Below are 25,704 nucleotides of genomic sequence, written 5' to 3' on the forward strand. Positions count from 1 at the left end.
ATGAAAGTTATAGTGTTTCCAAGTGGCAGTATATATATTTTATTTATTTATTTCAGGTACTTATATAGCGCCGTCAATTTATGTAGCGCTTTTACATATATATTGTACATTCACATCAGTCCCTAACCCTCAAGGGGTGTACAATCTAAGGTCCCTAACTCACATTCATACATACACATACTAGGGACAATGTAGACAGGATCCAATTAACCTACCAGCATGTCTTTGGAGTGTGGGAGGAAACCGGAGTACCCGGCGGAAACCCACACAGGCACAGGGAGAAAATGCAAACTCCAGGCAGGTGGTGCCATGGCTGGGGTTTGAACCGATGACCCGATATACTTTTTTTTTTTTTTACTAGTAATGGCGACGATCACCGACTTATTGCGAGACTGCGGCGGGCATTCTGACACTGGGGGGAACTGACATCCCCAGTGACACCAATACAGTGATCAGTGCTAATAAAAAGCACTGACACTGTGCTAATGGCACTGGGCAGGAAGGGGTTAACATGTGGGGCAATCAAAGGGTTACCTGTGTGCTGTTTTACTGTGGGCTATGTTAGTGCTTTCAACTGTAAGCACACTGCTTTGTATGGCTGCTATGCACAGCCATGCAAAGCAGTGTGCAGGAGCTCACAGGGAGGAGAACTGTATTGTTTACATACAGTTCTCTCCCTCCAACGGTAATGCTCCAGGATCACTGGGTGCCGGCGAGTAATCACATGCCGGAACAGCAAAGTGTGGGGTCTTGTGAGCTACTATGGCGTATGGGGGCCGGAACTCCGCTTTAAAGTCTTGCAGAGCAAGAAACCATCTTGGACCCTTGCATTGTTCCCAGCAATCCACTGCAGTGGAGAATGGTCTGTAACGCGCGGACTGACAACTCATGGGGCCCCCGGGCAATAGGGGATCATGGGGCCCCCTTGTCCTTGCCCAAACTAAAAAAAAGCCTATGAAAAAGGTACCAGGGGCATCTCATGGGGCCCCCTACCGACCCTGGGCCCTCAGGCAGTGCCCGAGTTTCCAAATGCTCAGTCCACCCCTGATCTGTAATCAATCCGAATTGTCTGCCTGAAAGGTAATACCTCAATGACGTTAGTGCCCACTTTATAGCCAATCAGTCCCCTTCCACTATTGAAGAGTCCTGTTTGCGGGGGTTAGTCTCTGGCTCAGTTATACTGCAGGGTGTTCTTCCCCAATACTTTCCTGTTACAAGACTGCTTCCAGGGCAACATCAGAGGCATCTGTTCATAAAGGAAAATCCTTGACTGAAGTCAACAACACTGATTCCTTACTGTCTTCATCTCCTGAAAAGCTCTTTGTGCCTCTTCATTTCATATCCCTACAGTAGACTGGCTCCCTTTGGTGAGATCAGTGAGCGGAGCTCCTATAATAGTAAAGTTAGACTCTCTCCGAGGTTAGGTGTAGGATCACACTGATGCCGTGGAGGATTCGCAGCTATTCCTGTGCGTTTCCCACACCGCATCACAGCCGCACTGCGTTCATGTCATCTGATGCAGGTGTCAATGTTAAGTCAACGACACCCCAAAAACAGGTCCCAAAACGCAGTGCAATTGCCTGAATTGGATCATACATGTGTGAACACCCATGTTATCTGATTCCAGTGCCTGCACATTTTTCATGCGGATGCGCTGCAATTTGAGCTATACAAAATGAATGGGCTGAAATCACACCACAAAGAATCGCATATGATTTGAACAATGGCTAAGTGGTTAGCACTCCCACCTAACAGCACTAGTGTCATCAGTTCGAATCCCAACCAAGGTACTACCTGCTTGGAGTTTGCATGTTCTCCCCGTGCCTGTGTGGGTTTCCTCTGGGTCCTTCCACACTCCAAAGACGTGCTGGTAGAATCATTGGCTCCTGTCTAAATTGGCCCTAGTATGTCTAAGAATGTGAGTTAGGGACCTTAGATTGTACGCTCCTTGAGGGTTAGGGACTGATGTGAATGTACAATATATATGTAAAGCGCTGTGTAAATTGATGGCGCTATATAAGTACCTGAAATAAATGAAATAAACAGGAATGCTGTGCGATTCCTCTGCAAATCACATGCGATGTGACAGTGTGAACCAGGGCTGAATGTTCTGATCTTAGCTGACCGGTTATAAACTCCGGCCTGCACCTTTTCAGCTTACTGCCTTTATTCTTGAACAAGGGGCATGACTGTCACTGTCCCATCATGCATTTGAGCAATATATTCTACTATGCTTTGTGAGGTGTGGTCTCTTGTTTCCATGTTACTCAGGCTCTATCCAGGAGTCCCTGGGAATGTCCACTGTAAAAAAAAATTCAAATGGGGAAAACCGCATGGAGCCCTGTGGTGCTTTATTTATTAACCACTTGCCTACTGAGCATTTTCACCCCCTTCCTGCCCAGGCCAATGTTCAGCTTTCAGTGCTGTTGCACTTTGGATGATAATTGCGCGGTCATGCAACATTGTACCCCTATAAAGTTTGTATAATTTTTTGCACACAAATAGAGCTTTCTTTTGGTGGTATTTAATCGCCACTGGGGGTTTTATCTTTTGCACTATAAACGAAAAAAGAGCAAAAAATTTGAGAAAAAAAGGTTTTGTTTGTTTCTATTATAAAAATTTGCAAACAGATGATTTTTTTTCCTTCACTGATGTATGTTGATGAGGCAGCACTGATAGGTAGTACTGATGGGCACTGATGGGCTGCACTGATGAGGAGGCACTGATGATGCACTGATATGCAGCAATGATGGGCACCGATATGCAGCAATGATGGGCAATGATAGGTGGTACTGATGGGCACTGATAGCCGGCACTGACTGGTGGTACTTCTGGGCACTGATGGGTGACACTACTGGGCACTGATGGGGCATTGCTGGGCTGCACTGTTAATGAGGGCACTGATAAACAGTGCCCTCATTATCAGTGCAGATCTCCTCTGTCATATTTGCTGGTTATCGGCAGTACTTTCCTCACGCTGTTACAGCGTGAGGAAAGTGATGCTGATAACCGGCAACTATATTTACTTTGTGATCTGCTGTGTCATTGGACACAGCTGATCACGTGGTAAAAGGCAGCTGTGATTGGCCTTTTATCTTGTTATGTGATCAGCTGTGTCTGTAGGACACGGTGATCACCAGCAGCGCCGGGTGCGCACCGCAGGGGGCACGTTCTGGGAGGACATCCATGGACACCCTCCCAGAACTGGACAACTGCGCTGTAGCCATCTTGGCAAGCGGTTAAAAACATTAAAAAAAAAATTCTTTTTAGTTTTGGATAGAGTGGAGAGGGATTAGAACACATTTCAGGGTTTATTGCCATCTGTGCCCCAGGGAGATTCACCCTCTCTATTTGTCCTGTTTACCATTATCATCACAATTGAAAGGAAAAGAAAAAAACAAAAATGTTGGGTTGTCTTCAGAAAAGGAATAGTAGGGACTAGTTCTGCAGACAGCCAGGGATTTCCTCGCTTTAGAGAGACTCTCTCACTTCATGTTTTGGCTATGGGACAGGAAGTGAAGGGAAATCTCCCCAATAGAACACACATGACAAATATAAACTGACAGGGCTTATAACTCTCCCTTATTGTATCCCAAATGAAAACTAGTTTTGCCCTTAGTTTTACTTTAAATATGTAGTGTTTATATTCCAATCATAAATATAGTGCAGCGCTAAACAAATAATCACCAATATGATATATAAATAATAAACCGTTCATAAATAAGATTCAAATTCAATATGCAATATAGTATCCAAAATAGCTAATCAGATGGTAGTGATTAATCCCACTGGTGAGCGATGGACCAATATAAATATCTCCCCGTGTATATAGATCTTAAAATCCGGTGGCGTGCGATCAAGGTGGATATAGATAGATTGCCCACTCACCGGAAGCGCAATCTTAATGCGCAAAGATCAGATAAACCAGGAACAGGGGTTCCCTTGAGGGTACAGCCTGGAGCAGGATCCTCTCCTCTGTAACTCTGGGTAATAGATGAATCCCTCCCAAATGCCCTGGAACAGGTGGACTGCAGTGGGGTCTGGTCACTGGTTCCCTCCTCTAATCCTGGTGGTGCACCTGGGGTCCTAGATGGATTTAATTGCTCGGCACAGAGCAAAGAAGATGGATTCCCATAGTGTAGTATTCCATAATATTTATTGTGAATGAGGTTAAAATATATTATGTATTACACGTACAGAATAAAATCAGGTAGATAAATCCTTGGTAATATGCAGATAAATTGAAGCAGTACTGCTAAATATACACTGACCAGCTGGAGATAGAAAATGGCCGCCGGACCTCCCTGATCCGGCGGCGTGACGTCACGGCATGTATGGGCTCCTCCCTCCCTCTTGGTTCTTGGTTTATATTCCAGCTTCAGAAATGTACTGGGAAGCTCTTATTTCATGTCTCGGTGGTGTGTGAAGTTTACTTGGTCAGTTAAAATAAAGTCTCTGGCAGTAATATGAGAAGATTTATTATTCATGAAGTGGAAGGAGAAGCCGGGAGCTTGGATTGCAGCTGTTTGTAGCTGTGACACTGTGAACAAGGTTTGTAAATCTAGCGTGTCACCTATGAATGGCTCAGCAGAGCCTCGCGTATGGCCCAGCACGGTCATGTTATGTTATTTTAGATCTTTGTATTTTACTAGAAGTAACCATAACCCTGAATAACTCTCAGGCCGCCTCAGTCAGAACTGGCAGAAAGACTGAATGATGTTGGCAGCTGATACAGTTTACATTTTCCAGGTCAAGTTAGAAAGGGAAGCTTAAAGGACACGGCCATCTTGCTCACACAGGGCAAGGCATTGACTTTCCTCATCCCCCCGTATATTTATCTTTTCTGCTCTCCCTTGCAGCTTTTTCCCCTCAGCAATGATGTCACTCCCCTGGTCATGTGACAGTGCTCGGGCCTGGCATATTGCTGCTAGGCCTGGGAACTTATTTTTACTTCCCTCCACCTCAAAGATTTCAGTTTGCTGTTCAACTGAGTTGTACATTTTATAGGTCACATTATCACTGGGTTCACACCTATGCAGTTGCGGTTTGATCCATTTCTGCTGTACGTTTTGCATTTTTTTACACACATTTTTAATGCGTTTTCGATTTGCTTTTTTTGTTTTGTTTTTCACAATTTGGTTGGCCAATAGAAAAAGACACTGGTTTGATGTCACGGGATGTCGGACAGCATTTTTACTTCCCTGTTTATTATCTGTGCGTGCTGCAGATCTGACACCATCATGGCTGCAATGTCTTTATTCCTGTCAGTTGCTACATTGATAGCTACAGTCATGCAGGAAGAGGAAGAGGAACAGAGAAGAAGACGCAGATATTAGATACATCCGGTGATAGCCAATAGACAGAAGAGAGGACAGTTCTGGATCATGTATAACGATCTGAATTTTCATCCATCCCTGTTGCTGCTTAGACTTATGCCCCATACACACGATAAGAAAATCGTACGAAAAAGTTCACGGAACCACTGATCGAACTATTTTCTCTTCATTGATGAGCAGGATGTTTTAACTGATATTGACATTGTGAACGAAAATATCCGGTTGAACAACAGTGAAAAATGTTGTCGTTTTGCATACGAACGACCGATTTTCTATGCGGTGGTATGACAGTTGTACGAAAAAAATCTATCAAGCGCTATCACGCATGAACGGAAACAGAAGATGACTCGGATGTTTATGTCCAAGGAATCTTCGTAAACACGAACGAAAAATCCAAATGTTAAAAGTTGATTGGCCTAATGAGATAATGAAACCAGAATTCTGCAGATTATATTTTATGTATCACTATTTATGTATATAGGTCATGTAATAAACTATATTATGTAAATGAATAAGCGCAGCGCTATGACTAATAAAAATCCAAATAATAACAATAATAATGAAAACAACATAAATTGGGGTAGTATTAAAACGTAGACAAGTGACACAATCGTCCTGGATAAAGTGCAATACGTTATCAATGAATTAAGATGCCAATGGTAGTAATATATATCTCAGGTGACAGTGACAGTCCCCAATGGTTATTGATGGAAAAAACTTCTATATCCCAGTAATAATCCGGTGACATGCGACCAATGGAAAGATTGCCCACTCACCAGAAGCGCAAACTTAATGTGCATTGATCAAATAAGCCAGAAGCAGAGGTCCCCTTTAAGGTACAGCCTGATACGAGATCCTCTCCTCTGTGGATATGCGTACTGGAGATGTCACTCAGAGGGCCCTTTAGTGGGTATACTGCAATAGGGTCTGGTCATAGGCTTCCCTCCTCTGGTCTTGATAAATCACCTGGGGTCCTGAGTGGATTTAATTGCTTGGTACAGAGCAAGAAAAGTGGATGCCCATAGTGTAGTATGTAACCATATTTATTAGAAGATTAAAAGATGTAACATGTAATGCACATACAGTTGCAAGAAAAAGTATGTGAACCCCTTGGGATTACGTGGAGTTTTGCATGAATTGGGCATAAAATGTGCTCTGAACGTCATCTAAGTCACAACAATAGAAGAACACAGTCTGCCCAACATAATACTACACAAACATTAGATGTTGCCATGGTTTAATTGCACATAACATGTAAAAATTCACAGTGCAGGGAGGAAAAAGTATGTGAACCTTTGGACTTAATAACTGGTTGATCCTCCTTTGGCAGCAATAACCTCAACCAAATGTTTCCCGTAGTTGCAGATCAGACCTGCACAACGATCTGGAGTAATTTTGGACCACTCCTCTTCACAAAACTGTTTCAGTGTGGCAATATTCTTGGGATGTCTGGTGTGAATCGCTCTCTTAAGGTCATACCACAGTATTTCAATGGGGTTGAGGTCAGGACTCTGACTGGGCCACTCCAGAAGGCGTATTCTGTGCTGTTGCAGCCATTGTTTTGTTGAATTACTTGTATGCTTTGGGTCATTGTCCTGTTGCATCACCCATCCTCTGCGGAGCTTCAGTTGGCGGACAGATGGTCGTACGTTTTCCTGCAAAATGTCTTGATAAACTCTGGAATTAATTTTCCCATCAATGACAACAATCCGTCCAGGCCCTGAGGCAGCAAAGCAGCCCCAAACCATGATGCTCCCTCCGCCATGTTTTACAGTGGGGATGAGGTTTTGATGTTGGTGAGCTGTGCCTTTTTTTCTCCACACATAGTGTTGTGTGTTCTTCCCAAACAACTCAATCTTGGTTTCATCTGTCCACAGTATATTTTGCCAGTAGTGCTGTGGAACATCCAGGTGCTCTTTTGCAAACTTCAAACGTGCTGCAATATTCTTTTTGGACAGCAATGGCTTCCTCCGTGGTGTCCTCCCATGTACTCCATTCTTGTTTAATGTTTTCCTTATTGTAGATGTGTCAACAAAAATGTTAGCATGTGCCAGAGATTTCTGTAGGTCTTTAGCTGACACTCTGGGATTCTTCTTTACCTCATGCAGCATTCTGCACTGTGCTCTTGCAGTCATTTTTACAGGACGACCCCTCTTAGGGAGAGTAGTAACAGTGCTAAACTTTCTCCATTTGTAGACAGTCTGTCTTACCGTGGACACATGAACATCAAGGCTTTTGGAGATACTTTTGTAACCCTTTCCAGCTTCATGCAAGTCAACAATTCTTGATCGCAGGTCTTCTGAGAGCTCTTTTCTGCGAGGCATGGTTCACATCAGACAGTGCTTCTTGAAACCAGTAAACCCAAAACAGGTGTGTGTTTTTTAAGGGCAGGACAGCTGTCAGCAACACATCCAATATCATCACACTGATTGGAGTCAAGGTTGGCTCACTCCTGGCTCCAATTAGCTCTGGGAGAAGTCATTAAGCTAGGGCCTCACATACTTTTTCCTCCCTGCACTGTGAATGTTTACATGTTATGTGCAATTAAACCATGGCAACATCTAATGTTTGTGCAGTATTATGTTGGGCAGACTGTGTTCTTCTATTGTTGTGACTTAGATGACGTTCAGAGCACATTTTATGCCCAATTCATGCAAAACTCCACGTAATCCCAAGGGGTTCACATACTTTTTCTTGCAACTGTACATGAGTTATCAGCATGTAAATCCATAAACTTGCATAAACAACGGATGAAGCAGCATCCAGGCTGCTGAAATCATTAACCAGCTGGAATAGGAAGATGGCCGCCGGACCTCCGTGATCCTGCGGCGTGACGTCACGGCGTACAAAGGCTCCTCCTTGCACTTTATCCAGGACGATTGTGTCACTTACTTCATAATTTGTCTACGTTTTAATACTACCCCACTTTATGTTGTTTTCATTATTATTGTCTGGATTTTTTTAGTCATAGCGCTGCACTTGTTCATTTACATTGTCTATTTGAGAGGATTTGTGGTTCCTTTTTGGTGCACTAGCAGCTACTGTAAGTGCTTGCTGAATTTTTGTTGTTAATAAACTATATTATACTCATTTCTGTTAATCGTTGTGTATATCGCTCGTTCTGGCTGGAAGGGCGTGGCTACAGGGTCACACGCACACCGCATCGCTTCCACTTGCCCGACGAACGATTCTTTTAGATTGGTTAATGTGGGCCACGATTTTGACCAACGAACGAATGCCTCTTGGTCGTCAGATGATCGATCGGTCGATTTTCTGATTGTGTATTCCCACCTTTATTCTTGTACTCTGGGTCAGCAGGGCTATATAGATAAGCTCAGGGTCTCACCAGCTGTATGAGCTCCTCTGTTAACACCATGTTCCCTTCTTGTATTTGCAGGGCAGCCTGGGAAGTCATTTGTCAAGGGGAGGTGTTAGTAGTGAAGCATTTTAAAAACACAAACGCATCAAAAACGCGCCTAAAACGCACGCAAAACGCAGCACTTGCGTTTTAGATGCGGTTCCATTGAAGTCTATTGGACAAAAACGCAAACCACAGGGGGAAAATAAGTCCCTGACCCTTTCTAAAAAACGTGCCACAAAAAACGCACAGATGTGATCCATAGGAAATCATGTTAAATGGCATGCACTACGTTCCTGCAAAACGCATACAAAACACGGATATGTGAACCAGGCCTAAAGGTGGAAAAAGTTCTGCAATGATTTATATTTGTCTCATTTTTTTACATCCCAGAAACCTGACATTTTCACAGGAGTGTGTAGACTTTTTATATCACTGTAGATAGAAAGGTATATTACATTTACTAGTTTGAGCCTGGTTCACACTGATGCGGAGCTAAATTTGCAGCGTTTTCTGTGCGAATTCCACATCGCATCAGAATCACATCCCGTTCATGTGAACCGCGGCGGGTGTGTATGTTAAGTTAACAACACCCCGAAATCGGTCCGTAAAACACGATGCAGTGTGCAGAATTGGATCACATACCCACGCAATCTGATTCTAGTGCAGACCAAAAAAAAGGGTCCTGCACATTTTTGGTGTGGATACGGTGCAATTAGAGCCATACATCCAGTCGCACCGCACACAATTCGTATGTGATTTGCACAGGTATGCGGTGTGGTTCCTGTGCAAATCACATGCGATATACTGCACCGCATATATGTGAACCCAGCCTGAAATGTTTTGTTTTCTACATTTCTTCAGTTGCTTCCTGGTTTCTGGTCTAGGCCAAAATGATGTCATACATCCCAGGAGTCTTCATGTGCATTTTTTTTTCTTTCATCTGGAGGAAAGGAGGAGGGGCTTGCTCAGCTTAGCTCACCATCCTGCCTACGTGCCTGAACTAAGGGCTGATGGATTCTAGGAAATAAATGCTACATGAATCATCTGCTCTTACTCAAGATGGCCACAGATAGAAATGCTAGGGGGGCGGGGGGTTCAAAGAGATTTCTCAACAAAAGATAGCTTGGAGACATGGATGGATGAGCGCGTTTGTCTTGAATATCAAAAATGAATGAAATAGCATTTTAGGTTTCTGGTGCTCAGATACAGATTAGTTTTGCTCTAAGGTAATTGTAAAGCTTGTTTTTTTTACTACAATAACAAAACATGTTATACATACCTGCTCCGTGCAATGGTTTTGCACAGAGCAGCCCTATACCTACGCTTCTTGGGTCCCCTGCTGGCTCTCTGGACTCCACCCCCCCCCCCTCTGAGTGCTCCCATAGCAAGCCATTTGCTATGGGGGCACTCAAGTGTGCTCACTCCCAAGCCCTGCTCTGTGTGTCCATAAGAACAGGGCTCAGCCGCCTGACCCTGTCCCTCGTCACTGGCACTGATTGACTGCAGCGGTAGCCAATGGCAGGAAGGTAAAAAAAACCTCCTGCCTTTACAACCACTTTAAGGACGAATTAGACGCGGCTGTCCCATGACATATGGCAATCTGGAGGCTAGCCTCCCTATGTTTGGTGAGGTAGCTGCACATACAGTACATACTGTAGGTCTGACAGATGTGCAGCTTTTCTCATTACAACACTCTCACTTAGCACAAGTGTTCAAAAGATAGCAGCATTTGCACTGACATGGCATGACTCGGTATCTATGGGACAGTAGCAGGTAAGAATCTGTCATAGTTTGCTAAAATCTTTTCATTATATACACCTGACCTAGAAGGCCTTGAGAACATGCGATTCATTTGTATGTTGTGATTAATTAGATTCATATTGAGATGATCTTCAAGTATGTTTATAAAACCCCTGGAAGATATGTTATTCATGACTGTGTGTTTGTTTGATCTTTGCAGTGAAGTACGATCTCAATAATCCTGCCAGACACGCCTTGTTGGATAAGCTGGAAAATGCGGCCACTGCACTTGTGTTCATTATTGTGATTGTCAACATATTAATCACAGCATTCGGTGTACAGAACTCAGCACCTCCTTCAAAGTTATAGAGGCCAAGGTGATGAGAGGTAAGTGACACTTTGGGGTTTATTTACTAAAGCTGGAGAGTCCAAAATCAGACTCTCTTCTGCATAGAAACCAATCAGCTTCTAACCTCAGCTTGTTCAATGAAGCTTTGGCAATGAAACCTGGAAGCTGATTGGTTTCTATGCAGAAGGGAGTCTGATTTTGGACTCTCCAGCTTTAGTAAATAAACCCCTTTATGTTCAAAAAGATCTGGCAAGTCACAGGATACAAAATGAAAAAAAAGTGTTCTGGGGAGGATAGTGGCTGCATTTTTTTTGCTATGACTTCTTGAAAATCTTTGAAGTAAAAAGTCTCTTGAGTTATTTACTAAAACTGGAGAGTGCAAAATCTGGTGCAGCTGTGCGTAGAAACCAATCAGCTTCCACGGTTTATTGCCAAAGCTTCATTGAACAAGCTGAGGTTAAAAACGGATTGGCTACAATGCACAGCTGCACTAGATTCTGAGTGCACCGCATACCTGTGTAAATCACATGCGAATTGTGTGCAATGCGATTGGAGCCATACATTTTGTATGGCTCTAATCGCACCGCAGCAAACAGGTGCAGGACCCTTTTTTGGGTCCGCACTAGAATCGGATCAAATGGGTATTCACACCTATGCAATCCAATTCTGTACATCGCACCGCATTTTGCAGACCGCTTTTGGGGTGTTAACATAAACACCCGCAGAGGTTCACATGAGCGAGGTGCGATTTTGATGCGGTGCGGAATTTGCACCGCATCAGTGTGAATCAGGGCTCAGAGTCCATTCTCACTTGTGCGACTTCAAAATCCTGCGATTTTCATTGCGACTTTACAGTGCGACTTGACACTTTGGATGAGTGCAACTTTGGCCAAGGATAATTGTTTCTGTTGTACAAAGTAAACACACAAGTCGCATGTACAACATTCAGGTGTGACTTACATGCGCCTTTGGAGGGTTTACATTGAAGTCTATGGCCCTCAAGTCGCATGAAAGTCAGACCAAAGTAGTGCAGGAACTACTTTGAAGTCACGCAGATATGAATGGCACCCATTGGGAAACAAGAGGGGGGGGGCGACTTGTCATGCAATTTTGGACCCCAAAGTCGCATGACAAGTTGCATAAGTGTGAATGGGGTCTCAGTAAATCCCCAGCTATATCTTTCCCCTTCTTGGCTGAACCTTGCTCATATGTTGCAGGTTGGAACATAAAATACTGTTTAAAACATGCCACACCAATTGGTCTCCCCAAACAGAAACATAAGGGCTCATGCACACAGGACGTTTGACCATTTCTCCTAGACGCCTTTCCTCCTGGCACCAGCATTTTGGCAGAGAAAATTCTTGACGCATGTAAACATGTTTCGGCTCTGGGAAATGTTGTGGTCTGGAATCTATGGCTATATCCTTGGTCTACATGGTTTTTGTACCCCTTTTATATTATAACAATGTTATTTGTTGATATTATGGCTACACTCCGTTGGAGATTGTGGTTGTCTGATTGTATCTGTACATGGATCCATAACAGAGGTGGACTGACAACTCATGGGGCCCCCGGGCAATAGGGGATTATGGGGCCCCTGTGTCCTTGCCCAAACTCAAAAAAGCCTATGAAAAAGGTACCAGGGGCATCTCATGGGGCCCCCTACTGACCCCGGGCAGTGCTCGAGTTTCCAAATGGTCAGTCCGCCCCTGATCCATACTTCAACCAATAAAAACAAATCTGATTTAAAAAAAACATGTTAGGCACATTAATAATTTATTCTGGCCATTGAAATGAATTAACTCTCAAGCGCTAAACACACCTAAAGATGCGGCACTTTTGGCAGAAAAAACCACGTCAAGCATTTTGTTCTGCCAAAACGCTATTGCTCCTGGATTCGCTGGCAGTGTTTTTTTTTTTCTGCCTTTAAATATCTGTGTGTGAATGAACACGCTGGAGTGTTTACAGGCGATATAAAAATAGAAAGAAAAAGGCCAATCGTCCTTGACTGTAGCATTAAAAATATCCATTGTGCATGAGGCCTAATGAATGCAATGCATTGTATCAGAAAGATTCTAAACTTTATAAATATGAAAGTGTATCTAAATCCTAACACAAAAATGTAACATTGTCCCTTACAAGTATGTCAGTATGGTGGCTGCATTAGTTTTCTTTTTTTTTTTTGTTATTTTTCTCTTTATTTTCAGCTGGTGATTCTGTGAGTAAACACTTCCTGTCTTACCCCTGGTTCACATATATGCTGCCGTGCCCCGTGACATGCGGGGAAGAAGCACTTCTGAAAACGCAGCCCGCACGGGAACCTTAGTTTCCAGTACGATTGCATTTTCCAGTGCGGGTGGCGTGCCATTAGAACTAATGGCACCCGACTGCGGGTCCACATTTCTCTGTACGGGTGGTGCGGCTGCATGGTTGTGAACCTAGCCTTAGGCTGTATTCACACTTCAGTGTTTTGTAGCTTGAAGCTCCAAAACTGCTCAAACTTACAAAATCAATTGTTCTCTATGGTGCCTGTTGACAGGATCAGGTGTGAACAGGCATCATAGAGAACTATTGATTTGTTTAAGTTTGAGCTTTTATGGAGCTTGAGCTTCAAGCTACAAAACACTCAAATGTGAATAGCATGTGGGCTCTAATAGCACTGTTTTCTGTGTTGAAAGTTTATGCAGGCCATAGACGGGTCGTTTATCCACTTTTTCCAATTATCCAATTTTTGTCCACTAGAAAATTGTCCAATATTCACGCCATTAGTGGGGCAATACCGTCAGCTGTTTTTTGTGGATCTTCTCATTTACTTTTATCGATCATGCTGGAAAATCCACGAAAATCGTCCGTTTTTCGTGGACATTGGTGGCAGCATCGGTGCCAGCAACGACCAATTTTTCGTTTATCGGCCGAAAATTTGGCCGATAAACGACCCGTCTATGGTCAGCCTTAGTCTTCCCCAGCACTGGCCATATGGACCCCTAGGGGTTTATTTACTAAAGCTGGAGAGTCCAAAATCAGACTCCCTTCTGCATAGAAACCAAACAGCTTCTAACCTCAGCTTGTTCAATGAAGCTTTGGCAATGAAACCTGGAAGCTGATTGGTTTCTATGCAGAAGGGAGTCTGATTTTGGACTCTCCAGCTTTAGTAAATAAACCCCCTAATGTCCATTTGGAGGCGCTATACCCATTGAGCAATCGTTTGGGGGGTTTTTCAGACTATAAGCAAGGAATTGTCCAGACTGGTTACATTTTGTTTTCTTTTTTGTTTTCAGTTTTTGAGAAAGTTAAAGCCACGGGATTATCACACAGCACACGCTGTCCTCCGAGCGAGGCCACAACTCAATTTGTATGGAATTATATATGGGCCATTTAGCCAAATATTCACTCACCTGGATTTCTCGGGTTCTGCTGGATCTGACAAACAGACAGATCTAAATTCTGGAAACACACAGCTGGAGGAAGTTTAAGTGAAACATCGAAGGTTGTCCACCAGTACGTTGACCCTCCATAACTCCGAAGAACCTATTGCTGGATACTCCAGTTCTGTCTTGGAACCAAATGGAATATACTTATGTAGCAATCATTTTTTTCAATTTATAGGCAAACGTCTTCCACCAACACTGGGCATTTCAAACTTCAAACTTGGAGCACGATCACCATATTAAATGCTGCATGTTCGCTGTATATATCCCATCCTATGGTCCTGATGGGAGAACAATGACATCTGCAATATATAGTCATCCTTTATTATGTTTTCAGATATTCTTACCATTTGTAAGCATGATGTACATGTATCATCCACGGACATTGAACTGCTTTTAGTTTTTAAACATGTTTCTGATTTCAGAAGGGTCATGATCTAAAGGTCGCAATCATTTCAAATATTGATATACTGATCCAGTATGGAAATTGTATTTTATTCAATGTTATTGTGGAATAGATTCACAGTAAAGAGCTACTAATAATAAACTAGGCTAAGGGCTATATACCTGGAAATGAATGGGATATCCACCATAATGTGTATCTAAAGCTAAGACTTTAATTGTGGATAGAGTAGGAAAGGTTTAGGACCTGTTGTTGTTTGAAAGGACCGCCGGTCACTGGGACGGGAAGCAAGCTGAAATCTACCCAATGGTGGCACAAAGATTGTTCAAGGAGAATGTCACACACACCGCAAAACCACCCAATGTGTGAGAGAGATGAAGGGTGGCCTGAGCCCTAAGCTCCTTCTGATAGGCCACACCCTCTGATGCATTTGGCCCCGCCCTCAGGGCTTAGTCATAGAGGTAATAGGTCCACCAGAGCTGTATCATCGGCACTGGAGTGGCACTCCACTAAGTATTTTCAAGGTGGCACAGAGTGTTATTTTAAAAAACCCCAAAAAACTGACCTTTCCCCGATCCATACTGTTCCTGCTGGGGGTTTATCTTGGTGGCCATCTTCCCTGGGACAGAAAATTGTGGAAAATCCAAAATGTGTGAGCTGTCACTAGTAGAAGAAGAGACGGGAGAGGAGACCTTTCAGTGGGTACAGATGAGACTTCCTACCACTTTCTGATTTCTATGTAAGAGGGGAAGTGAAAGGAAATCTCCTCCATGAGACACAGCCATCAGAAATAAAACCTGGTAGGAAATTTAACCCTTTCCTACTCTATCCCCCGAAAAAATTTTTGGCTTTAGATACAATTCCTCTAAAGCATGGGTGTCAAACTGGTGGCCCTCCAGCTGTTACCAAACTACAAGTCCCACGAGGCATTGCAAGATTGACAGTTACAAGCATGACTCCCAAAGGCAGAGGCATGATGGGACTTGTAGTTTCACAACAGCTGGAGGGCCACCAGTTTGACTCCCCTGCCCTAAGGGATGCTGGGGTTTACTGTGGACAGGTGCTGATATTCCACATTTTGCTGACCTCTCCTGATGCTAGCCAGAGTCAGGTAACCTTGCACCTCATCATTCTTTCTACTTGAGTTTCTTGTTTTTAGCCAGAGGATTTTAATCACTTGCTCCATCTACTGCTGAAATCTAGTATTGCATCACATCTATGCAGATATGGTTTTGTCGATATACAGCATTGTATTGGAATGGTGGAACTTAATCTAACAATCACTGCTCTAAGGGGACAATTATCCCACAGCTGTTTTAATGGGTAAACCTTTGACCCCTGGTTCACATATGCGGCTGTGCAGGCCGCGTTTTGCATGGGCACGAGAGCCCATTCATTTAAATGGACTCCTGTGCCCCGTGACACGCAGAGAAGAAGTCCCTGCACTTCTTCTGAAAACACAGCCCAGACGGGAACCTTGGTTCCCAGTACGGTTGCGTTTTCCAGTGCGGGTGGCGTGCCATTAAAACTAATGGCACCCGTCCGCATTCCTCTGTGCGGGTGGTGCAGCTGCGGATCCGGACGAAAATCCATGCAGCCGCACCACCCACACAGAGAAATGCGGACCCATGGGCGGGTGCCACTAGTTCTAATGGCACGCCGCCTGCACTGGAAAACGCCACCTGCACATATGTGAACCTAGCTAAAAAGATGATCCTGTAATGCAAAGAATAAAAGGTGACTAGTAATAAGTCCATTGTAGAGCAAAACTCAGCTCACCTTACATAGTTAACCGGTGTGAGATGCGGTGCACGGAAGGCTCCCGTCAGCCCAGCTTCCTTTTGAATCGATAGATCTGGCACCGACTTCTAAGACACATGCAAGACTTCATTTAGAACAGGATAAAACAACCTATTTTTAACCACTTCCCGTTAAACGGCCGGACGGTGGCAGTGCAGGGTCGGGTTTAAAAACGGCCTCCCTGCACCCTGCTTGTGCGCGCTCCCTGGGAGCGTGCAGCACCGAGATCCTGTGCCCGCTGTGTCCTCCAGACACAGTGGAACACCAATCGTCGTACGGGACCTCTTCGAGGTCCCGATCATGTGATCACAGATTGGCCAATCAGTGATCACATGCAGAGTAGTAAGCAAGATGTCACTTCTGACATCATTGCTTACTACGTGTGAAATCTGTGAATGATCACAGAGATCACATGGTATTCACAACAGCCTTGTACCATGTGACAAGCTGTGACCAATCACAGCTCACACAGTAGTTTCTCAATGGCTGCAAGAATGCAGTCAGAGAGAAGGAGAAATTATTGCTTTTATAGCCCTTATGGGTGTAAAAGCAATCAGTGTAAAAAAAAAAAAATCTTCATCACCCCCTACAAGTAGTACAGTGTACCATGGTGACACTGTACTGCTAGGGTGACAGTATGTTAAAAAAAAACATAAATAATAATATAAAAATAAATAAAATAAAAATGTAAAAAAAAGTTTAAAAATGATCATTTTTGGTTATAAACTAATTTGGGTTTTTTACTAAAAAGATAACGGAATACACTTTGGCCAAGATTTTTGATGAAATATTATTTATTTGCAAAATTTTATAAGAAAAACACTTTTTTTCAAAATTTTTGGACTTTTTAATTTAAATAGCAAAAAAAAAAATAAAATCCCAGTGGTGAATAAATACCACCAAAATAAAGCTTTATCTGTCTCAAAAAAAATGCTAAAAATTTCATGTGTTGCATGACTGCGCAATTGTTATTCAAAATGTGATAGCACTGAAAGCTGAAAATTGGCCTGGACAGGAAGGGGGTAAATGTGTCTGGACTGGAAGTGGTTAAGGCCCACATAGGGCAGAAACATGTGAGCGTGGAGGATACATTGTTCTATTTTATCCTGTTCTAAATAAAGTCTCGGAAGCCGGATCTATCTATTCATAAGGAGACTAGTAATAAGTGCATTTGACTGACCATATGTTAGTTTTGTATTAAATTAGTTACAAACACGATGGGGTCTATTTATAAAAAAAAGAAAATGTGCAAATTTCGCAAGCATTTGCACAGCCATCGTGAATAATCCCTGTCATTTCTGTAATATGTTAACTTCCTATGATCATGGGCTCCATCTAGTGTCCATATTCTGATAGTTTCCTGATTGAGGAATTTCAGGAAAATACCACATTATGGCCACTAGATAGAGCTGACGATCACAGGAAGCAAATATTATACAAATATTTGCACAGCCATCGTGAATAATCCCAGTCCTTTCTGTAATGTTTACTTCCTATGATCATGGGCTCCATCTAGTGTCTATATTCTGATAGTTTCCTGATTGAGGAATTTCAGGAAAATACCACATTATGGCCACTAGATAGAGCTGACGATCACAGGAAGCAAATATTATACAAATGATGAGATTGTCACAGCTGTGCAAATGTCTCAGATTGTTTTATAGACCCCTATGCAATGGATCTAACAGTCACTTCAGTCAGTTCTGACTTTTATGTGCAAACTGTATGTCTTCTTTCTGTCACCTTTATTTAGACCATCATCTCATACCTACCTTTTGTCACCAAATGCTGGCCCCAAACTTATTTGGAGTGATTGCTGCACCTCAGACAGACTGATAGGATCGTAGAGAGCTAGAGAATCTATATGAAGAGAAAATAAAAAATCCTGCCTTTTCCGTGCATGCTGTATAGGAGACGGTCCAATCACTGTGAAATGACGTTTCTTTAACCCGGGTGCCTTTAACCTGTTTATGTCCTGTTTGTTCATGTAAAAAAATGCATCATTTCACATTTCAATTTAAAGAACAATAAGCTTTAAATTTATGTAAAACCAAAACTTTTTTATTTTTAGATGGTGGCAAGGGGTTAAACCAGGATTCACCCTTTCTGTTTGTCCTGATTAGTATACTGGGACTGAAAGTGAGGGGAAAAAGTAAACTTTTGGGTTACATATAAATATAGAAGTCTTCCAGTATGGCAAAAATTGTTAGAACTGTCTAGCGCTTGGTTCACAGCTAAGCATTTGCTCCTACAAATCAGCCCATTCAAATGAATGCATTGCTGTACCTGCGGGAAACACAGGAAAAAGGCCCCTGTGCCTTTTTAAAACTGCAGCTGCAGGCAAATCGCTGTGTTTCTAGATGCATGGGGGTGCCATTAAGAAGGCCCATACACCTGAAAAAGAACAGCGCGCTCTGGCTCTGGGTGGGTGCAGGAGCGATTCCCGCACAGGTGTAAACCTAGCCTAAAGCTGGCCATACACGTATAGATTTTTATCATTTCAGGAATATTCGTTTGATTTTCTAATCATCAGTGGGGTGAAATCGATGTTTGTTTTCTACAGCAGTGATGGAAAAATTCAAAGGAGCAGGAAGAAAAACTTTTTTCGATCAAACAAATTTTCGCCAGTGTATATGGTTATCATTCAGAAATGACATTCATTTCAAAATCGAATGTTAGGCTGGCCATACACTATACAATTTTCTGCCCAATTTCCTTTAGATTTACCTTCAACTGTGCAGTGCAAGGGCCTGCCTAATTGGATACAATTGAAAAAGTGTTGTTTAGGTCTGACCTCCTATTATATGGTTTTTGGTAAATCTAAAGCAAAATTCTCAAGAAAATTGTATAATGTATGGCCAAGCCTTAAAAGCAACGGATAGTTTTCGAACGACATTCATTGAATGTGCAAAGAATTTCCGTACGACTGTTCTTACGAATATTCTTGAGCGAAAATCTACACGTGTATGGCCAGCTTAACCCCTTGGCGCCAACACCGCCTGGCCCTTTAAGGGTTTCAGAAGCTGGGGGCGGGGTTTAGGGTCATGTTACCGCCGTGACAGTGGTCGCATGATCGGGAAAGTTCCTGATCGAAAGAGATCGGGACCTTTCCGTGAGTACTGAACGTGCGCTGGGAGCACGCAGGGCGCGCGCTCTGAGCGCGTTTTTTTTTTAATAGAACGCAAATGTGTGGCCTCTCGGCGTCAAGGCCCAGACACCAGGAGGCTGTACATTTGTGTTCAGCCGGCGTGAAGAGGTTAAGCTGTCCCATACACGGGTCGAATTCCGAAATCATTTTCTTTGGAAAATCTTTTCTAAGAATTTTCATTCGAATTTTGCACCATTTGTGGGCCGATTTTCATGCAACCTTCGAATCTGAGCGATCGGGCATGTTGGAAATTTTTTGAAAAACAAATACATTTCTAATCCATGATGGGAGAATTGTGGGAGAAATATTATAAAAAAAAAAAAATTAGCGTGAGCTGGAAAGAAAAGAAAATTCTTGGTCACAAAAATTATTTTCTGTAGCAACATGTGAAATTGAAGGCTTGGTTGGTCAAATTTCAAAATCAATGGTGGCACCATTGATTTACAAAACACAAAATGTCCTATTTTCTAAAGAAAATTCGTTCAGAATTCGACCCATGTATGGCCTGCATTAGAGGAGATTTCCTTACTGGAGAGATTCCTGTTATTTCTACAGGACAAAATGTGATTAGAAAACTCCTTAATGGGGACTACAGCACCCCCCCTCCTCATCTCAATACAATAAGGTGGGGGTGTGCTGTAGTCCAACAGAGGTGAAATCAGGTGAGGGTGACAACGCTGCTTGTGATTTCCCTAGTTTTGTCTTTGGAGACACTTGAAGTTTACTGTAGACATGTAGGGAGGTGTGCAGAAGTGCCTTTAAAGGGGCATTTGACGAGAACAAAGCTGGGTATACATGGTTAGTTTTTTTTTTCGTTCATTTATTTTGTTCAGCAGCAAATACCAGATTCCCCATCCACATAGGCAAGGTGGATGGAAGAATCCTCCCCGCTGAGACATTGGGGAAGATTTACTAAAACTGGTGCACACACAATGTGGTGCAGCTCTGTATGGCAGCCAATCAGCTTTCACGTTTTATTGTCAACGCTTAACAAGCTGAGTTAGAAGCTGATTGGTTACTATGCACAGCTGCTCCGGCTCGCTACACAGTACTGTGACCTGAACGTCGCGTGACTTACGGTGCAACATTGCCAGGTGACTTCCCAGCGATTTGCTGGCGACTTTGATGTGACTTGTTGTGCGACTTTCATGCCATGCGACTTTGTCTGGGTAATCTTCCGGCAATGTCGGATCCAATTCACATCAATATAGACAAGGATCAAATTGGAGGTGACTTCCATTAAAGTCTATGGGCACAAGTCAGATAGCAGTCGCCTTGTAGTACAGGAACCTGTTCTAAGGCTCCATTCACATTAATGCATTTTTTAGTGCTTTTTGCAGAAACGCACTACAGTCCATTTAACATAGTTTCCTATGGAACATGTTCACATCTATGCTTTTTTTGAGCTGCTGTGTTTTTGGAAAGGGTCAGGGACTATTTTTAAAAGCAAAAAAGCACTACCATTCATTTCAGCAGCTTCTCCAGTTTGATCGAGAAGCTGTTGAAATGTATGGTAGTGCGTTTCTGCCACATTTTGTGTTTTTGCATTTTTATTCTGCCCAGCAACAAAAAAATCCACTTTGCAAAAAAAAACAAAAAACAGCTGAACAAAATGCAGTAAAACGTGTCAAAAACTCGTGGAGAAAACCGCAAAACAAACTGCAAAAAGCACTAGAGAAAGCATCAAATGCAAAATACATATATGTGAACCAAGCCTGAAGTCCGAGCGACTACAGTAGTGCAAATTAAGTCTCATTGACTAACATGGGATATCACATGTCATGCGATTTGGGGTCTCGCAATTCGAATCCCAGGTCGCAGCAGTGTGAACTGAGCCTAAAGTCAGAGCGACTTCAGTAGTGCTGTCATTGACTAACATGGGATATCACATGTCATGCGATTTGGGGTCTCGCAATTCAAATCCCAGGTCGCAGCAGTGTGCACTCAGCCTAAATCTACCCCTCTGTATTCTGACAACAGGACAATTCACTGTCAGAACACACTGTTAAATGGCCGCAGCCACTGATCGATGAGTTTTCTAGTGTGGCCATTTGACAGATGTCAATCTACTGATCAACTTCTGTTGAACTGGAAGAGCCACACACATTAAGGAAAAAAACTTTTGATTTTAGAACCACTACATTAAATCTGCGGGGAAAGGGATGCTCCACGTCTTTTACCTGCACTATTATTGGAGTAAGCAATATTCTGTAGGTAACATGCCACAGTATCGTGACTTTAAACCACCACCTTACCATATAACCCTGTATATGCTCTCAGGTATGTCTTACTTCCTCTTTTTAGGGGGGGATCCTTCTATTTTTCTAGCCACTGTTTATCAAAGACGTTTTCTGATCATATGTTTGTGATTGCCAACCAAGTACATGTGTATGGTGATCAGCATTCAGGCCTATAATACTGTGTGCAGTTCACACCATTCCAATTGAAATGATTAGGACATGGTTTAAAAAACGAGTTGTTTTCACAGCACGATGTAACTGTATAGAGAAACATTGTTTATATGTACCCTTATTACAGGTCATAGACATTGCAACCTGATTGTACAGTGTCAGTACAATCTTTAGATTGGCCATACAATTTACAGTTTGATTGTATAATCTCTATGCAATCTCCTTTAGATTTACCAAATCTATCGAAGGCTAGGTTTACACCAATGCAGGTTGCGTTTTTCCCATTTTTGCATTGCATTTTGCGTTGTGTTGTGCATTTTTGCACCTGCAGGTTTTTTTATTTTTCTTGTTGCTAGGCAGATTTAAAATGCAGCACTAACGCACTAAATGCTTTTCTGCAGCGTCTCCATTGAAGTCTATAGAACCAAAAATGCAACTTTTTGCGTTTAGAAAAGTCCACGACCCTTTCCAAAAAACGCACCAGGTGAAAATGCAGAGATGTGAAAGTGTCATGTCAGAAAACCATGTTAAATGGCCTGTACTGTGTTTCTGCAAAACGCTGTGGAAAATGCTTAGGTGTGAACCTGGGGTAATAAAAGTGCTGCCCAAACAAGCAGACAGGGCCTTGTATTACATCGTTGTTAGTAGATATAAAGAAAGATGCGCCATCAGGTATACCAGAACTATGCAATGTGAGTGCCTATGTAACAATTCATCATGTTATTCTTTTTTTTAGTCAATAGATTTTTTATTGAGTATTTTTTAATTCATTGATATTCTATCCAGTCAGGCAAACCCTTAGGGCTGGTTCACACCATAGCAACGCAGTTTGGCTGCATTAAGGATGCCTTTCTGTATGCGCATTTTTGACGCGTTACAGTGCGTTTTTCATGCATTTTGATGCATTCCAGTTCATTTTTCCCCCCCAACTTATGTAAGGATATGTGCATTCCAGTTCAGTTTAGTGCAGAACAAAATGAAGCATGTTCTACTTTTTTTTCTGGAACTGACCGCACTGGTGTGAACTATGCCATTGGAAACCATGTAACCTACTATCGATGCTTTTTTGATGTAGAAAAAAACCAGACTGGACTGCATGTGGTTTGAACTGGCCCTTAAAGCGGTACTTCACTCTCTCAATTATTCTTAATCCTTATGCTGCTGGCATAAATTAGATAGGAAGTATATCATATTTACTTGTTTTAACTTTTTTTTTTTGCATTTTTTTTTAGTTTCTTCCTGGTTTCCATGCCTAGGCAAAATGATGTCATACATCCCAGGAGTCTTGAGGAGGGGAGCACAGGTTTTCTCAGCTTAGCACACCCTCCTGCCTGAGCTAAGGGCAAATGGATTCCAGGAAGTAAATGCTACATGAATCATCTGCCCTTACTCAAGATGGCCACGGCCATAAATGCTACAGTAGTGTTTAGTAACAAAATAAAGCATGGAGACATGGATGGGGGAGTTCACTTTGAATATTAAAAATGGCATTTTAATTGAATTTGTGATGCTCCGATGCAGTGTAGTTCCGCTTTAAGCAGCCCATTATTGAGTCGGGGTTTTTTTTCATTCAACCCACTGGTTCAAAAATGTCTTCATACCCCCATGCCCATGCGGATGGTAGAAGCTATTGTATTGTGACAACGGGGAGACTTCTCCACCTTCGGAATACACTGATCAATACTGCTGGCTATAGCTGGCAGTGCTGATCATGCAGCAAATATTTGACAGGGTGGTTGTACAGAAGCTGATCATTAGACAAACTTCTGTACAACTGCCTTGCGTATACATGGATCAAAATGCAGGTGATAATCTGCTGAACTGGCTGAATTTTGATCCATGTATGGCTGGCTTTCCTCTTCATAGTTGTGGGAAGATGTAAAGGAGATTGTACAATCAAGCTGTGACATGTATGGCTACCATAAGAGGATAATATGAGTTAGAAGGAAAAGTAATTCCTACTAACGTTGGGAAACTTTTAATTTCCAGGAAATCCTTTTCAGTATACCTTATCTTAAATCTCCTAAGCAGGCCATAAATTAATGGGTTTTTTTTTTCATTTAACCAGTTAAACGAAAAAAAAAAAAAAAATTGACCGATTTTCCCATCAACACACTCAATGTGGATGAGGGAATCACTCCAGCTGTGTTATTGTATCCTGACAGCGGGAAGCCTTCCCTGATGTCAGAATACACTGATCGGTGTTGCCGGCTATAGCCGCTGGCAATGATCATTCAGGAAAAACCCAACAGGCTGGTTGTACAGACGTTGATCTATAGATTGACTTCTGTACAAACAGCCTGCTCTTTGCACAAGCTGTTTGTACAGAAGTCGATCTAATCGATCAACTTTTGTTCAACCAGCCTGTTGGGTTTTGCAGTGCCATGAATCGAAATTCAGATTCATGTATGGCGACCTTTAAAGAATACAGAAACAATTGTGTGTGTTTGATTCCATATGCATAAGTATACATATTAGACAGCCACGGTTTTAGCCTGTGGGAATCTGGGGAAGGATGGGGGAGGGGTATCATAATGTCTTTAGGTCACAGAGCTTTTAGAGCAATTATCTGGCTGTATTTAATTAACAAGGTTCTTTGAATACCCCAGATCACTGTAAATAGATGAAGTATACAAAACATTCTGTATTTGTAGATATATCAAGTGATAGATTACTTTATATGACCAAATAAATTTTAAAAACCACTTATATTTTGTAAGCTGTTTGAAATATATTGTTTATTAAAGTTTTTTGTCAGAACTTTGTTGTATGTACTTATTTGAAACCCAACGATTTGTTATTGTTCTGATGGCCGGCAATCTCATTTTGGTGACCATTTGCCATGCTTTGTTTGCCCTCTAGTGTTGGCAGAAATGTAAGACAGCAGATATGTATGGAAACAAATATCTATACAGAAATGTATGTGGAAATAAATATTTATGTAGAAATATATACTGCAGACAGAATAAATATATTAAAATGAATGTAGAACTATGTATACACAAAAAATTACGTACACACTATATCTCTGATTATATAAAAATGTTAAAGCGGAACTAAAGTCTCTCAATCAACATTAACTATCTTATACTTCTAGCATTAGAACATAGATAAGAAGGTATATTATACTTACTTTTTCTAAACTTTTTTTTTTCTCAATTTCTTCCTGATTTCTGGCCTAGGCCAAAATCAAAGTTATACATCCCAGGAGTCTTCATGGACATTTTTTTCCCCCTTTTATCAGGAGGAAAGGCTTTCCCAGCTAAATTCAACATCCTGCCTGCATGCCTGAGCTAAGGACAGATGGATACCAGGAAGTAAAATAATACATGAAATATCTGGTATTATGCAAAATGGTTAGAAATGCTCAGGGGGTGTTTTTCAAAGTAATTTATAAAAAAAATAATACATGTACATATGTTTGGATGGGTGAGTTTGCTTTGAATATTAAAAAATAAATTAAATAGCGTTTGCAGTTTGCAGTGCTCAGATGCCATTAAATTAAGCTTTAAAGGATAAGTTCACTTTAAAAAATAAATAATACACTTTTTTTTGCCGGTCAAAAAAATATGTATTTATTATATTTTGTACTTAGGAGACTATAGGAGTGCACTCCTATATACACTGCTCAAAAAAATTCAAGGAACACTTTTTAATCAGAGTATAGCATCAAGTCAATGAAACTCCTGGGATATTGATCTGGTCAGGTAAGTAGCAGAGGGGGTTGT

At 42.0% G+C, this 25,704-nt stretch overlaps 1 protein-coding gene across 2 annotated transcripts in view; it reads left to right on the forward strand.

The window, feature by feature from the left end:
* NINJ1 (ninjurin 1) overlaps positions 1-24,736 on the forward strand; it is a 107,597-nt gene extending 82,861 nt beyond the window's left edge. For both annotated transcript variants that reach the window (XM_089681840.1, XM_089681841.1), the window contains 2 exons: positions 10,658-10,824; positions 14,065-24,736. In XM_089681840.1, coding sequence (XP_089537966.1) covers positions 10,658-10,806 — 149 coding nt within the window. In that variant the 3' untranslated portion in view covers positions 10,807-10,824; positions 14,065-24,736. The remainder of the gene's footprint in view (positions 1-10,657; positions 10,825-14,064) is intronic.
* The last annotated feature ends 968 nt before the right edge of the window (positions 24,737-25,704 follow it).

Source organism: Staurois parvus, unplaced genomic scaffold (assembly GCF_062004578.1).
Source record: "Staurois parvus isolate SC_StPar_1 unplaced genomic scaffold, SC_StPar_1.0 ptg000282l, whole genome shotgun sequence".
In the NCBI taxonomy this organism is placed as follows: Eukaryota; Metazoa; Chordata; class Amphibia; order Anura; family Ranidae; genus Staurois; species Staurois parvus.